Below are 18,207 nucleotides of genomic sequence, written 5' to 3' on the forward strand. Positions count from 1 at the left end.
AGCCTTCACAGCCTCATCACAACTATCACTGGAGTAAAAACGAGATAGAAGAAGTGAAAGTATTATTTTACTATAGAAGAAGTGAAGAAGAAGAGGTTTGCATCAAGAATATAAACAATTTTACATCAAATCCTACGTGATCCAAAATAAAAAATTTCGATCTATTTTTAAAATTTTCATTGTGCTTATTTTACTTCGTGACTAGAAAAGTCTGTCGTAAAAATAAATAACCTTTTTTTTCACTAGTATTTGTAGTGATTAAATGTATTATCTTTGTTTTGTTAATATTATAGCGATAATCAACATATAATGTGAGCTTTTACATGTGGATGGGGTATACTCATAAGTGACACTAAAGAATTGAACTACATTGTTTCTAAAATTAGGATATAATTGTATTTTTACATCACTACAATTACATTAGTTTAATAAGTGACATTATTTTGCTAAAATAACTAAAGTAAAAAATATTATTTTACACTATTGTCTGACATTATTTTGCCATTACTAAACCTTGAAAATACTATCTTACACTAGCTAGTGTTCTCAATGTTTCAATCGTTGTGACAACACTCTCTTGTCACCATCCCTCCCTTGCGACCACCCTAATATTAAGCCCTTTTCTTCTTATTTTGTAAATATGAGGCTTTTTCAAATTAGTGTTTTGGCTACTTGTTTATTTGAAAGTTGGTTTGACCATTTCTTAAGGGGTGGTAGTATATCTCATTAATGTTTTAAGTTGAGGAAGGTGAAACTCTAGACCTATTTGTATGTAATAAAATGGGTAAGTTCATTAAGAAATGAACTTTTAAGTTTAACTCAACTTTAAAATCGACTTGTAAAGTGAAATTTGCACCTACTTATATACTTTCAAATGTTCTTATTTATGTAGGAACTAATTGAAGGAAATAAGAGAAGATAAAAGATTATAGCAACTGATTGAACGTAATTGCACAGAATTATCTTATTCATTTTGATTCACTCAATCATATATATAATAATTACAATTAGTGGAAGCTATAAACTAGAATACTAACAGGCCTGTAAATTGACCATTAATGCAATATAACGGTAAAATAGTTTAAGGTAATAAAATCTGAATTAATAATAATAAAATCTGAATTAATAACCAACATCCTCCCTTAATTCTAATTTGGAACAATCTTCCCAATTTGAGTCATGATATTGTTTTTCTCAATTGCCATCAATTCTTCATTCATAGCCTTTTGCCATTTGGGGTGTTGAATGGCATCGGCAAGTCTCACAGGTTCTGATTCTGCAAGAAAAGCAAAGTGAACAAAATCTCCATTGTCATCAACTTCATCATCAAGATTTACTTCTCAATCTTGAAGATATACATGTTGTCGTTGTTTCCTTCTTGGTCGCTCCATCATAGTTGCAATTGGAGTTGCAACTTCAGGTTGAATTACAACTTCAGGTTGAACTACAGGTGCTTCAAGAGTGACTCTATCTTCCACATCATCGTTCAAAACGTAAATATATCATTTTTTTGAATCCATTTCAGTTGTTGCATTCCATTGCCATTCCTCATCTTCGGCAAATGTAACATCACGACTAACAATCACCTTCTTTGTCATTGGATTGTACAATTTGTATCCCATATGGTTATATCCAATGAAAATGGTCTTCACTGCCTTATCATCCAACTTTGATCTTGTTGCATTGGGAACATGAGCATAAGTAATTGACCAAATACCTTCAAGTGTTGCACATTGGGTTTGAATCCACTCCATGCCTCAATCGGAGTTGTGTTAGGAACACTCCGAGTGAGTGATCTGTTTATCAAATATACCGCACACGTTACGACCTCAACCCAAAAATAATTTGGCATACCTTTCGCTTTAAGTATGCTCCTCGCCATGTCCATGATTGTTCTATTCTTTCTCTCAGCAACTCCGTTGTGTTGAGGTGTGTAGGGGCAAGTTATGTTATGTTGCAACCCAAGTTCTTCACAGTGCCTCTTGAATTCATTAGACTTGTACTCACTTCCTCCATCACTACGCACCATCTTAATATGTCTGTCACTCTCTCTTTCAACAAATGCTTTAAATATTTATAAGCAGTGGAATACCTCATCCTTGCTTTTCAATACATAAATCTAGGTTTTCCTTGAAAAATCATCAATAAAGGTTAAAAAATACTTATTACCTCCAACTGATGATATGTTCATCGGGCCACAAACATCTGTATGAACAAGCTCCAAAGGAAATTTTGCACGCCAAGGATCCTTAACAAATTGTGTCCTGTTATTCTTTCCAAAAATGCAAGCCTCACACAATTGATCAGAGTGATGAATATGGGGTAAACCATTCACTAAATTTCTTTTGGAAAGATTTTCCAAACTCTGAAAATTTAAGTGCCCAAAGCGTAAATGCCATAACCACAATTCATTATTCACTATTGCATTCAAGCACTTGAAATCACCCATTTGAATATCTACTGGAAACATGCGGTTTTTTGATAAAAAGGTTTTAATAATCAAATTACCTTTTTTTATCAAAAATTGATAATTTATTTTCAACTATGTGCATCTCATAACCCTTCTCAGCCAGTTGTCCCACACTCAACAAATTACTTTTCATATCAGGTACATAGAAAACATCATAGATGTACTTGTGATCACCATTCGTCAATTTGATAAGAATTCGCCCTTTTCCAGTCACAGGAACGAACCTGCCATCACCGAATTTCACTTTTGTGCGAAATGAGTCATCCAAATCTGCAAACAACTCCTTCTGACCACACATATGATTTGTGCAACCTGTATCCAAATACAAGTCTCATTGTTTGGGGTTTCATTTGATGTGGCTGTCATTAGTACTGTATGATCCTCCTCATCTTGTACGTGATTACTGTCTTCTTGAGCACAATTGGCAGCATGATTATCACCTTTAGATCTGCACTCATTTGCATAATGGCCACGTTTATCACAATTATAACACTCAACATTTGATTTATTATAAATGCCTCATCGTCCTCTGCGACCACGTTCCCCGTGCCAAGTGCCTCCATGATTCTGGCCACCACGACCTTTGCTGAAATAGCTACCATGTTTATGATAGGAGCTACCAATTGAGGTTTGTGCTTGTAAAGCCTGTTCAATTGTTTTTTCAATCTTATTGTCATTCCTCCGTTGCTCATGCGCGCTCGTAGAGAACCAGACAATAACCTTACTGTCATTTTTGAAATGTCATTGGCCTCTTCAATTGCGGCAACAACATGTTCAAATCTGGGAGTTAAAGACCTCAAAATCTTTTCCACCTTTGCCTGCTCCAAATGTGTTTCACCATTGGTCTTCATTTGATTTGTCAAGGCAATAACTTTATTTATATAGACATCAATAGTCTCTGTGGTTTCCATCTGCAGCAGTTCATATTGGCGTCTTAGGGTTTGAAGACGCACCCTCTTGATCTTATCATCACCTTTATAATTGGTTGACAAAATTGTCCAAGCCTCACTGACAGTTGTTGCTCATTCTATCTGCTCAAACGTCTCGTCATTCATCCCTTGATGAATGAGATACAAAGCCTTATTGTCCTTCTTCTTCTGGTCACGATGCGCTACTCGTTGCGCCTCAGTTGCATTAGCAGCTAATGCAGACACTCCACTTTCAACGACATCCCATAACTCATGATAATCAAACAAAAGTCTCATTTGCACACACCACCGATTGTAATTTTTTCCATTAAGGATAGAGACTGATAATTGGGTAGAGTTCATGATCACAGACTAGCTCTGATACCAGTTGTAGGAACTAATTGAAGGAAATAAGAGAAGACAAAAGATTGTAGCAACTGATTGAACGTAATTGCACAGAATTGAAAAACTGATCTTATTCATTTTTATTCACTCAATCATATATATAATAATTACAATTATTGGAAGCTATAAACTAGAATACTAACAGGCCTGTAAATTGACCATTAATGCAATATAACGGTAAAATAGTTTAAGGGTAATAAAATCTAAATTAATAATAATAAAATCTGAATTAATAACCAACAATTTCTAGTTGATGTAAAATTTCCAACACACTCCCTCACACCAAGACCCTTTAACTCCTCGTATGTGACATTATATATTATGGGTGGTCCGATAAGAGTTCGATAGTGAGTAGTCTGATAAGTCTAACAAACACTCGCTATAATAGACTCTAAATGACTCTGATAGTATATTAACTTAATTTTATAAAATCAGTTTATAATTTTAAAATATTTTTATCTATGTTGAATTTCCAACAAAGTTGGGTAGACATTACTGACGTGCATTTCGAATTGGATTGTAACACTTTCATAAATATATAGTACAAAACCTGTTTTAACTTAGTTGGAATCAATTGTTATGCAATATTGACAGATCTTGCACATTATTCTGCATTTTAAAATTGAATTTATTGGGAGACTAACTGTTAAGGTAGAGCATGTTCTTGCAAAGGTAACCACTTTCATTACTATTACTAACATCTTTTTGTATTTCCCATTTAATTATCAATGAAATGATTTTATCTTTTGTCCTTACAAAACATTAATGTTCATGTACGAAGAAATCAGAATTCATACTGTATATATGTCTATAAGCTGCAACCCTTGCTGATGCAGTTGTTGACCCAAATCCAACATACGTACATTCCGCGTTTATGTTATTGTAATAATGATACCACATGTCTATTTTTTTGTGTTTTGCTTCATCTTCTAAATTTCTTTTCATTGTCGGGTTCATACCATGGTAGATTATAGAAAATATTCCTATTATATATTCATAAAAACACATGCAGCATTTATTATATAAAACAGAACAATAAGACTGTGTTACCTACTATCGTACTATACTGTGATCAAGAATTGTACAGCTCGTGACTCAAAGGATTTGAATTCTGGTGGAAAACTGAAGATTTTTCGTGTTCAGCCGATTTAGTGTCTCTGAGTAATTTTTTAAGTAAAATATAAATATTTAAGGTAGTAAATTTAAAATTATACATATGCGAAATTAATTTAAATAAAACACAAAGGTCAAAATAAAGATAAAATGCATGCATAACTACATATCTATGTTTTGTATGGGTCAATTACGCACTTAAAAAATATACTATAAATCTGTGTCTTATTGTCTATGCTACCATGTGTTGTCTTATAGCACACATGAATAAAGGAAAAAATAACAAAAAGAAGATATGAATGGTGATGTGTTTCCTTATGAAATTTATCTTTAGAATTATATATGAGGAGAAATCCGGAGACATTTGTGGAAAAATTATATCTATCCTAATTTATATTTTAAAGGATGTAAAATGTTTTGCTAGAGATCACATGGATTTGAAAACTCACGTGAACTAAAGATTAAAAATATATAAATAAATACAAATTTTATGTTGGATATTAATTTTATAAAATTAACTTAAATTTAAAGTTTATTTTTTTAATATAATATTAAATCATCTAGAATCTATTAATATTAAAGTTTGTTAAGTCTATTAAGTTATTATTGAATTATCTATAGAAAAAATGTAAATTTTATCTTATAAATCAATTATGTAAGATTAAGTTAATTTTATTTATAGTAAATAAAAAAGATTTTTAAACTTATAAGATAAAAGAAAGAGAGAAATTTGATTATTGGAGAGGAATAAAGTTGAGCATGTGTCCATTAGAGGAGTATTTCGGCTGAGAATAAAGTTGGAGGCATAGATTGTGATATAGTGGGAGTTATGATCAGCTTTAAGCACGTTATTAGTGGAAAGCGCCCAATAATTAACGTTTCTTTTGTTTGCATTTGGAGACAAGCAATCCATATAAAATCATGTCCAAAGTTGATTCTTAAAAGTTTTTGGAAAAGTAAAATAATTAAAGAATTACAAATCAAGTTTCTGTTGAAATTTGTGATGACCAATATGTGCAGCACATTTTAACTGTAATTTTAACTATTTTTGTTTATTGATATTTTTAGTCTTGTTCTTAGTTAAGCTGCTTTATTTTTCTTCAATGAATAGAAATTAAATGGTCGAAGATTTATTCTGCTTAATAATTATCACGTGCTGTGCTATAATAAGACAAATACGCACAATAGGTTTTATTCATTTATTTTTTTATTCCTTAGAAATAAAAATTATTTTTTATTTGTGTACTAGTATGGACCGAACGGTCAATATCATAACTCGATCTTTATGATCGAGTTGACCGAGTCCAGCACGTCCGTGCGGGTCGACCGACACATCCAGTTCATTAACGCTCAAATCAAGATCAACAAAGTTAAACCACATTTAAGAACTAGGTAATACGTCCTTAAGCACGATCCACTCCACTAATCCGGCCCAATAAAGTAAGTCCATTAAAATAATATAAATAATGCATATTCCAAGAACAAGGTACATCATTACTAAATATATTCTGACAAACAAGCACTGAATACCCTTTGTTGATTTGAGTGTTGGAGTGCCTTATGCAGGTATCCCCATTCGACATTCACCTAAGATTGAGCGACCGAGACCTGAAGGAGTAGTGCTAAGGCGAGAAGGAGCAAGCTAAAGTCCTAACTATCCGATAGAAAGAAAGGAAACGAAGTCAGTCAACAGTTCTCTATGTCTCATCTCCCTAACAGGAAAATTTGTAAAATATCAATTATTTTTAATAAGTATTAGAACAGTTAAGAAGATTAATTTAGTATTAAAATTATACTCAGTATATTTTTCTCTAGATTGTTTATATTGAAACAATTATAAAAGTAAATAAAAATGATAAAGTGTTGAAATCTCACATCGATTAAAGATGATGTTAATATATTTAATTTTCTATTTTAAATTATTGGGCTTTGTTTGTTTGACCAAACTTTCCTTCTCTGTTTCAGCTAGGTCTTAATCTTTTTCTTATATATACACTATGTATTTTACTCTCTAATATACAAGTGAATAAAAGTTTCTTTTATATTTATTTTTCTCTACAATTAGGGTTCATCAAAACCTCTCTTTCTTCATTACGATTACGTGTGATTATGTACGCTATATTAAAGCATCACATCAGACAAGGAATATTCATCTTCATTTACTGTAATATGGTATCAGAGTCATTTTGAGCATATCCTAGCGAGTATTTGTTGGGCCTATCGTGTCACCCGCTATCGGACTACCCATAATATATAGTCTCACGCACGAGTTGGCAGTCTCGGCGTGAGGGGGTGTGTTAGAGATCCCACATCGACTAGAGATTAGAGCCTTTCATTGTATATAAGTGGGTGCAAACCTCAACCCTATGAGCCCGGTTTTATGGGGTTGAGTTAGGCTTAAAGTTCACTTTCTAATATGGTATCAGAGTCATTTAAAATCTCTAGTCGATGTGTCATCTCCAACAGATGAGAATATTTCATATTGTATATAAGTAGATGCAAACCTCACCCCATGAGCCGGTTTTACGAGCTTGAGTTAAGCTTAAAGTCCATTTTGTAATCTGGAATCAAAGTCATTTAAAGCTTATCTTATAAGATGATAATATTTCACTGTATATAAGTGGATGAAAACCTTACCCCATAAACCAATTTTATGAGGTTAAGTTAGACTTAAAGTTCCCTTAATAATATAAAAATAAAATAAAATTAAAAGCACAAATGGATATAGACTAGTGCATTAATTAAATTCAACTAAATGTGAATCACGAGTCTTCAATTCTTTCTTTGCATTAGAAATTTTCATTTTGTGTCTGAGAACTGTCAGACACACTAACCACATTTATTTAGAAATTTTTAAGACACAACATGATTGTGAAGATTGTGAAAATAATAAAAGTATCTTAATTAATGTTAAATATTTAATAAAAAATTACTATTTAACCTTTAACTACATAAGACGCTATCAATATAATTATTGAAAAAACATAATATTTATTTTAACTTTTTAATAAAAAGTTCTGTAACTAGGCTCTAGTATATATATTAAATTTTATGAAATTATTTTTATTATTAAATATAATTTTAGGGGTTAACTAAAAGTAAATAAAAAAATTGTCCTTAAGTTATAATTTAATAAATGGATTTTGAATTATTTACATATTAAATAATTAAATAATTTTATTCTTTTAAAAAAAATTAATCTTATTTTTCTCAAATAAATGAAGGATAATTAAGATATTTATAATAAAGAAATATTATATATATATATTAAATTTTATGAAATTATTTTTATTATTAAATACAATTTATAGGGGTTAACTAAAAGTAAATAAAAAAATTGTCCTTAAGTTATAATTTAATAAATGGATTTTGAATATTAAATAATTAAATAATTTTATTCTTTTAAAAAAAATTAATCTTATTTTTCTCAAATAAATGAAGGATAATTAAGATATTTATAATAAAGAAATATTTTAAGATAAAAATTTATTGGCAATAAGTAGCATACATTTGTATTAAGAAAATTGGAGATTAAATCTGAGGAAATTTATTATTCATTATGATAAATGATTTAAAAAGTATAATAGAAATATACAGTATTGAATTTTAGAATTACGGTATTTCAATTATTTTTGTAAGAGTAAATAACTAATAAGGAGTTTTAATTATTTCCTGGCACAGTGTGCGCTTTGAAACAGAAATGATATCATGAAAGAAAAAAGATAATTTGACACCTGAAAAGAAAAAACATCCAATATCTCACTACAATTCTCAGAACAAAAAGTATTTCTGACTAGAAAATTCCACTGCAAACTCCTAGCACTATTCATCATGTACACACTACAGTGCCCCACATTGGACAAAACATCTTGTTACAAACTATAACGTTTGTCCCATTTCCTAGAAATGAACAAAGATGACGTGCGTATATGGATTTAGAAAACGGCTTCATTTTGAAACTGAGAAAGACTCGTTAAAACTTTTGAATTGCTATTAGCAAGGTTTTGAATTTTGATTACAAACAAACAACTAAACTATACGTACGTCAGAAATGTGTAATATTCGGGGCGTGGTTGACCTACACAAGATTAAGGATGCATAAACGTCTAAAACTTGGAATTGCCTTTGGTACAAATCCATGACTTTGGTACAAATTCATGTCTAAGACTGTGGCTTTGGTATGTTCAAACATATTTTAAAATAAAAAGTATTTTCGAACTCTTGAAACTGGAAATGATCAACAAACAAATTAAACACACGTATTACTGCAGTCCGGAACTGCTATGAATAAAAAGATGCACGACATATTAATTTGGAGAGAATAACGAAGTAATATTTGTGGAAAACCCCACCTAGTTTCATAACAAAGTTTATTGAGACGGTGTGATTTTTAGAAGACAAGTAACATGTTTTGACTTTAAAAAGTTTCAAATTTTCACACATGCAGAGAAATATTTATAACAACTGTGAATTGTAAAATATTATATTTGGTAAGTTTAACAACCATAGAGTGTATGAAAATTGAAGATTTAACGCGCATACATTCCTATAGAAAAATATGACCTCAACAACTATCTATATCGTGTCATTGTTTAATCTTAGTGTTTCCGAAAGGAAATAAATAATAAGATCCGTACGCGAAGTTGACAACAAACAAAATTTCATAACAGTAGAAGTAGTTGGTGTGATACCAAAAGTCAAACTCAAACCACGTATTTCCAAGAAAGTGCTTTTGACATGGGATTTCCCAAAGAGGCACGAATCAGCCGATTTAGCCTAAAACCGAGTTACACCGTTATGCATAGGTTGCAGAACTTTAATGCTCTTAATTTACCTCTATTAAGTTCATAAAATATCAACATATATGGTAATTTTAAGATTTGTTTTTATCAACAATAAAAAATAATAAATATGAATCATTTTATGGATAAGTCAATCCCTATATAAAAATTCTTTCTTAACAATTTCTCTAGAGATACACCAACATATATTTATAAAAACCAGTTCCAATAGAATCCAGAATACAAACAACTAAGATACTATCTTTGAACACGAAATAGAGTACAACCTTATATCATTCTCATACAAATCAAACACCAATTTGAAAAAGAGAAATATACAGAATGTGACTTAGACGTAACTCAAAATCAAACTTTTAAGTGAACCAAGGCAAACACTTCCACAACATCAACTACACCCTCCTTAAAGATTACACTGTTTATATGTTTCCAAACCTCATTTACTACTCCAATCCATATCACTCTTCAAACCTCATTTACTGAAGCAGGCGTATTACTCATCCTAAAGGGGAAAAAATTTAACAATGGAACATTATGGAACATCATTTGCACACCCAACCATTCATAGCAATAACTTCACAAAAGCCAATAAGCTTATGAATTTTTATCAATCTGATTGCATTTGACTTTGATGCATTTAAATTATTTAATTACATATATTAACTATAATTATAAGTTTTTCGTCAGCATGTAACTATTATAAATATATAAATTATATTAGTTACATGACAATTTTAAAGGATTGTCCATACATTTAGATTTTGTGTTTCGAATAAAAGTGCTTTAAAGTATAAATTGAATTTCTATGTATGGATTTTCTTCCGTGTTTAAATCAGATATTTTTAAATTTTTTCAAATTTTTGTTAAGATTTTATTTACGGTCTTGAATTTAAGGAATCGTGAAAATGCGAAATATTTAACAATGTGAAATCAGATTTGCGTGAACTTTTTGTTTTGTTTTAAACCAATTGAGATAATCATGAAAATGAAAAAAAAAAATGAAAGCAATAAGCAATCTCTGAAAATCGAAGGAGGAAGCAAAAATTAGGTGTGGGGGCACATGTTACGTGACTTGAGAAAGCAATATACAGTAGAGTGAAGTTGACAAAGTTGTGTAGTGTGGTTGAGAAGTTTAGAGTGTTCTCTGGAGTGCGGTGGTTCAAACATACATGCATGGGTGTCTGCAAAGTGGAGTGTTCACAGAGTTGACGATTTTGTTCTATGGATCTTCAATTCCATCTGGAATTCCTGGAGGTTGGGTTGGCACTTGCCAGGTTTCACGTTTACCAATGCCTTATTATTCTCTAATATGGATCCTCTCGCTTTTCCATCAATTTTTTCTTTACAGCTAAATTTATGACTATTTTCATTCTTTTTTTTTTCCTTTTTCGTTGCTGTACAGTATGACCAATGAAAAGACTGAGATTCTTCACCTCAGGATTCTATTATTGAGTGGGTGGTTTGCTATGTGAAACCACCATGAATTGCAATTAACACATTTCCATCTAGTTGCTGGAAAAATAATGTCCAAGAGTAAGTGGGCACCTTCATCACTAGATTTCTCCAAATTTCTCAAAACAATATTTTTTCATCATTGGATGAGCTATTTATTTCAAAATTCATACCTACTATGAATTTTTGTAAATCAACAATATTAGTTTTCTATATCTCATATAGAAAGAAGAGAAAAGGGAGAAAAGAAAATAATATATTTTCTTAATAAAAATTTGTTACAAACTTACATTATTGAATGTTATATTTATATAGCACGTAAAAAAGATAAAAGATAAAAAAATAAAGTTCTATGTGTTCGCTTTGTGAAAAGCAAGAGGAATCTATTCAACATCTATTTTTTGAATGTTTTAACGTATTGCATATTTGGAGTTGGGTACGACAAATTTTTCTTACTTCTCATTTCTCTAATAAGGATGATCTACTTTCTTTTATTAAGAGTGATGGTAGTCCTTTGGTTAAATTGATTAAGCTTGCGCTGATAACCTTTTCTATATGGATGATATGGCGTATGAGAAATTATGCTAGATTTCAGGATAAGATTGGGGTTTCTAAGGCTATTTCGATAATTAAAGATTTAACTTGTCTAGTGGGAAATTCGTCTAAAGCTTCAATGAAGAATGATATGTTGGACTTCAACGTGATTAAGTTTTTCGGTATTAAGACTCGTAGTGGTAAAGTTCTTCGTCCTCTTCCTATTAGATGGGAATTTCCTTCACCAGACTGGGTCAAAATTAATACTGATGGGGCTGCTAGGGGGTATCCTGATCTTGCTACTTGTGGAGGTATTTTTCGTGGGAGTATGGGAGAATTTATTGGTGCTTTTTCAGCGTTTCTTGAAGTTCAAACTGCTTTGGTTGCTGAGTTTTATGGAGTTATACATGCTATGGAGGAAGCTCAAAAAATTGGACTTACTAATGTCTGGCTTGAATGTGATTCTGCCTTGGTTTGTGCTGCGTTTACTGCTAGGACTAATGTTCCGTGGATGCTTCAGAATCGATAGAATACTTGTCTTAATTTTTGTGGAACAATCAGGTTTAGGGTAACTCATATTTTTCGTGAAGGGAATGCGTGTGCTGATTGTCTAATTTAGGATTTATTCATAGAAAATCTTTTCATTGGTATAATAGACTCCCATCTAGTCTGTTCTTAGAATTCTTTATGAATAGGTATAATCTACCTATGTATCGTTTGTGTTAACATATGGGTTTTGGTCTAGTCCCCCCATATTTTTGTATTTTCTTTCTTTTTTCTTTTTTTTAATAATATTTTTTTTCATGTGATGGCAGATGATTGTTGTTTCTTGAGGTGTCAGCTTAGCTGAGATGTCAAGTTGCATAGTGATGCCTAACACGAAAACTTTATAAAATAAAAAATAAAATAAAATAAAATAAAAAATAAAGAAATACTATTGAATGCTATATTTATATAGCACGTAAAAAAGATAAAAGATAAAAAAAATAAAGAAATAAAGAAATAACTTATACTCATAAAGCAGTTACAACTTATACAACAATTATAACTTATAAGATAGTTATAACTTACTAGCTAGCGGAACACAGGTACTCACGTGTTGTATCCGCATTTTTCATTTTTACTATTTATATATTCATATAATTTTAATAAATATTAAATTATATGAGAAGATATGTAAATTATCTAAATGCACCATTGATAATAGTTTTATTAAGATTTTATGTTAATTTTTTTATATTTTCATTTTATTGTTTTTGAATATTAAATTTTGATTTAACTTGGGTGTAATCTTGAACTTTGTAAGGTTATCACGATTAAAATTAAGGTTTAAAAAAAATGGACCAGCAAACAATGTCAAAACATAATGCAAATGGTTGTATGTTGGAAGTTGTAGAATCTATCACCATATCAATTGAATCCACATCTTCCATAGCAAAGAAGTTGAAAAAAATAAAATAATAAACTAAATACAAATTACCAAACTTTCAACTTATGTAATATCTAATAGATCAAAGCACCAGTAGACATAAAAACTTTGCCCGCAAAGCTGGGCTTAGGATTCATACAAAAATATAAAAAAAAAATTAAGAAAGCAATAGAAACAAAAATGTTCAAATCCTATAACAATGAGACATGTCTCCCTTCGAATGCTTTGGGAAGTGCGAGAAGAAGGAAGCAATGGTGGTTGTTGTTGTACAGTGGTGATTGAAGAGGGACTAAGATGGGTGAGAGTAAGAGAAGAACATGGAGCGTGAAGGAAGAGGGTTCAAAATGTGTCAAAATTTATGAACATTTTTTTTTCTTTGGATGCCACAGGTGAAAACTACTCCTTATAAGGAAGTGGAAGAAAGTGGTAACCGCTCAACTACTCCTCATAAGGGAGTGGACGTAACTGGTGAAAACTACTCCTTCGTAAGAAAGTGGATGTAAATGGTGACGGTGAAAACTACTGAAGAAAGTGGTAACCGCTCAGTAATAATCAAATTGTTCGCCACTACTCATATTTCCTAATATTTATTTCTCTCTCATAAAAGAGACACTCCCTCTCATTATGCAATTAATTTTCAAAATAATTTATCTCTTTCAATTCAAACGGTTGCTCCATTTATTTCAAATATTTTATTAAATTTATTTATCTCTCATACAACAGACCCTCTCCAATTAATTTTCAAAATAAATATTGTTCCTCCACCTCTCTTTCAATTCAAAACCGTTTTTACACCTCTCTTTCAATTCAAAATCGCCCCACGTATACAGAATATTGTAGAAAAAATAAGAAAGGGCATAATGACCATAATACAATAATAAAATTAAATATTAAAATAAGGATAAAATGAGAAAAAAATTAAGAGTAGTTAAGAGGGGAATAAGAAATGACATAATGATCATAATACAATAATAAAATTAAATATTAATATAAGGATAAAATAGGAAAAAAATTAAGAGCAGTTAAAAGGGAAATCCCCTTTATATATAGGTATAGATTATAAGGTAGTTATAACTGATAATATAAATTAGAAATATTATATGAGATCATTTTTAGCATCTAATAAACAAACGAGGTATTAAATCTCGAATCATGATACATTCACACTATTATTCTTTTTCTACCTTTATTCTACAACTATATATATATATATATATATATTATTATGATTTTATTATTATTGTATAATATTGTTTCAGGACACTCAATAATATGATGTTGTATAGAAGTTGAGATCAATAGTTTTTTAAATACATTTTCATCTTCTTTTATATAATTTTTAAAGACAAAATCATAATTAAGTGCAAAGTTTCAAATCAATTAATTGATTTTAGTAATGTTACCTCAACAAACTTAAGATCAAAACATTAATGTCGTCTATAAGAATATAAAATTGATTCCAAAAACAAATCTGGTTCCCTTAGTCCTCTTAAAACTTATTTGATTACGTTCAATAGTCTCAGTCTCATATTATTTAAAAATCAAAGTTAAAGATACTTTAAATACATATCTTTTTGTAAGAGACTACAAATTTCTTTTAAGAACGTGATGAAGTTCCGAGTTCATAATGGATTATAGTGTATACTCTCAAATTTAAAATTATATAAAATTCAAATTATATTAAAGAAATTGATTAATTTAGGTATTAATTTTCTAATTGTTTTCTCAGTACAATCTCTCTTCTATTTAACGATATTGTAATCTAAAAAAATTAACGCACAGTTTTATAAATTGATTATCATAAATTAATTCGGGTTTTATAAACAAAAACAAATGAAATATGCATTATGTATTATTTATTATTATTTTAAGTATATTATTAATATAAAATATTTCTTTATGAAAAAAAATCTTACAATCTATCATTAATAATAAAATAACGTGTTTAACAAATTAAATTTTGTTAAGTAATTATATTTGTGTTATAACCTATGTAGCACAGACACGGATACTGATACAATACAGAACGGATACGAAAATATGTAAAATCTCTAAAATGTAGAATATGGGTACACAGATCTATATATTATATAATTATGAATTATATAAATTGACAAAAAGATTTATGTGCACAAGTATGTTTCAAATTATTTTTTGAAACAAAAAAAGATTTTTCATGACTGGTTCACAATGATTTTTTTTTTTATAATTATAAAAACAATTTATACAATAAAGTTTGAATTTTTAAAAAATTAATATATTTTTTCTTTTTAAAATTGTGTTAAAACCGTACTAAAATTGTCAGAAATCTATTTTTTTTTTTTAATTTAACACTTCACGGATACGTGTCCTACAGGTGTCATACGAGTTTCGATGTATGATACAAATATCGGATACCGACACGTCATTTAAATGAGTATCCGAGCTAAATGTATGTAAACTATTTGAAACTTGCGTACCTTCTAAGTTTATCCAAACTTGCATATTTAGTTGGAAAAATATAAAATAAAATAAAATTTTATTATTGAATTGAAAATATTTGAAAATTATATATTTGCTCTGTTTTTATTTGATCTGAAACAAAATAATGATACAAGTGAAGAGAGATAAAAAAAAAAGTGTGGATCTCTATTTAGAAAGCATTGCAGAGCGGTACTCTTTATATGGAGCTTTAATTTTCCACATACCCTGTGGTTCCTAGGTTCTTTCCGTAATATTTGACCAAAAGCGATGGCAAAACCCAAACATCATTCTTTAAATAGCTTTCTTGTTCCCTCTTGTGATAGTTGGTTTCGTGTTCCAAACATTCAGTTGAGTTGAGTTGACGCTGTCTCCTCCTTCCTACCCCTTCTTCCAACAACCTCAAAAACCCTTATCAACCATGATGCAGATCAGCTCCACGATACCCGCACACAACCTTCACATGTTCCAGACAAGACGCGCCAGTTTCCGCTGCCGTGCCTCTCCCCTCAACCCCTCTTCCACCACCCCACTCCCAACAACCTCCTCTTCTCCTCAGCACGTCAAACCACTCACCTCCACCGATTCCACGCGCTTGCACCTCTCCAACCTCGACAAGTTCCTCCACAAGCAATCGCCGACTCAACTCAACAACCCACAACCACAGCAACAAGAACAAGTCGCAATTCAAAGCACCAACCACAGAACAGCGACAACAGTGGAGAAGAAGGGAAAGAACATTCTGGAAGGCCTCAACCTCGCCCGTCTCTGGCCGGACACGAAAGCAACGGAGGAAATGTCGCCGCGTCACCTCAACCGCCTCCAGCGGCTCCTCTCCAAGACAGCGGAGTACTCCCCGCGCAACGTCCTCGGCAGCCGGTGGAGAGAGTACCACGGCAGCCACGACTGGAAAGGCATGCTAGACCCTCTGGACGAGAATCTCCGGCGAGAAGTAGTGCGCTACGGAGAGTTCGTGCAATCCGCATACCATTCCTTCCACTCCAACCCTGCGATGTCAGCGGAGGAGCCACCCCTCCCGCGCCACATGGTCGTACCCGACCGATCCTACAGGGTAACCAAATCCCTATACGCCACGTCATCAATCGGGTTACCAAAATGGGTGGACGACGTGGCCCCGGATCTCGGGTGGATGACCCAGCGGTCGAGCTGGGTCGGGTTCGTGGCGGTTTGCGACGATAGGAGAGAGATTGCACGTTTAGGGAGGCGCGATATCGTGATCTCCCTGCGCGGCACCGCGACGTGTCTGGAGTGGGCCGAGAACATGCGGGCCCAGTTGATAAACATATCGGAAGACACGGCCCATGGGGAGCCAAAGGCAAAGGCAAAAGTGGAGTGCGGGTTTTTGAGCCTGTACAGAACAAGAGGCACCCACGTGGGTAGCTTGGCGGAATCGGTGATCGAAGAGGTGAAGCGGTTGATGGAAGTGTACAAAGATGAAACACTGAGCATTACAATCACGGGACATAGTTTAGGTGCCGCACTGGCTCTGTTAGTGGCTGATGACGTGAGCGCCTGCAGCGGTGACGTGGCACCCGTGGCTGTTTTTTCGTTTGGTGGGCCAAGGGTCGGGAACAGGGCCTTTGGAGAGAAACTGACCGCACAAAATGTGAAAGTGCTGAGAATTGTGAATTCGCAAGATGTGATAACGAGGGTTCCTGGGATGTTGGTGAGTGAGGAGGTGGAGAAGAAACTGAGAAGGTCGAAGGTGGGTGGTGTACTGAATATGGTGGATGAGTACTCGCACATGGGAACAGAGCTCCGCGTAGAGACAAAGATGTCGCCGTATTTGAAGCCGGATGCTGACATGGCATGCTGTCATGACTTGGAGGCTTACCTGCACCTTGTGGATGGGTTTTTGGGTTCCAATTGTCCTTTTAGAGCGAATGCGAAGAGAAGCTTGGCTAGCTTAATGCAGCACCAGGGTGGCAATGTAAAAAAACTTTATACCACCAAGGTTAAGGCCTTGACTCTCAACCTTGAATTTGAAAGACAGGGATCATTCTCTATCCCTCCTTGTTTGCCCAGTCCCTCCTCCATTCAGTTCGATTAAATGTGAATACAATTATACCAATCTAATTTCCATATTTACCTATTTCACTTCTAAATATCACTACCACTTACATGCAAAATGGATCTAGGAGAAGAAGCAACTTCTCAATACTACCAAAACAAACTTTTCATATTTTACTAATTTCGTTGACGCTGGATTCTGCCACCGTCATCCTCACCCTCACTACTAACATTTCTCCAATAAATCCTATATTTACACATTTTCAAATATTCCTTCCTTTCAGTTACCTGTTCAACTCTACATTCTAAATTAATCTATTCTGCTGCTACTCTGAAAAACAAATCTATTTATTCAAACTTAACAAAATTAAAAAAAAAACGTATTATTTAACTGTTAAAAAAGTGCTACGACTCTGACTTTCTTATTTATCACATTTCCTATCATTACAATGAAATAATGTAAGAGTTTCTTAATATAATTTTTTTACAGCATCATATATTCTTTTTATTTAATGCTAAAGAAGTTATCCACTTTTATTCTTTCTTCTTATTATCGTGATATTTTTTTACCTGATTTAAAAACTATCCATTATTTTCTTTATTCAA

The 18,207-nt window shown here is 32.2% G+C and overlaps 1 protein-coding gene across 1 annotated transcript; it reads left to right on the forward strand.

Annotated features, from left to right (window-relative positions):
* Positions 1–15,897: 15,897 nt before the first annotated feature.
* On the forward strand, positions 15,898–17,673 carry LOC137808116 (phospholipase A1-Ibeta2, chloroplastic-like). The gene has a single exon (XM_068609071.1). The coding sequence runs from the start codon at positions 15,992–15,994 to the stop codon at positions 17,639–17,641; it is 1,650 nt and encodes a 549-aa protein (XP_068465172.1). The 5' UTR covers positions 15,898–15,991; the 3' UTR covers positions 17,642–17,673.
* The last annotated feature ends 534 nt before the right edge of the window (positions 17,674–18,207 follow it).

Source organism: Phaseolus vulgaris, chromosome 3 (assembly GCF_000499845.2).
Source record: "Phaseolus vulgaris cultivar G19833 chromosome 3, P. vulgaris v2.0, whole genome shotgun sequence".
NCBI lineage: Eukaryota > Viridiplantae > Streptophyta > Magnoliopsida > Fabales > Fabaceae > Phaseolus > Phaseolus vulgaris.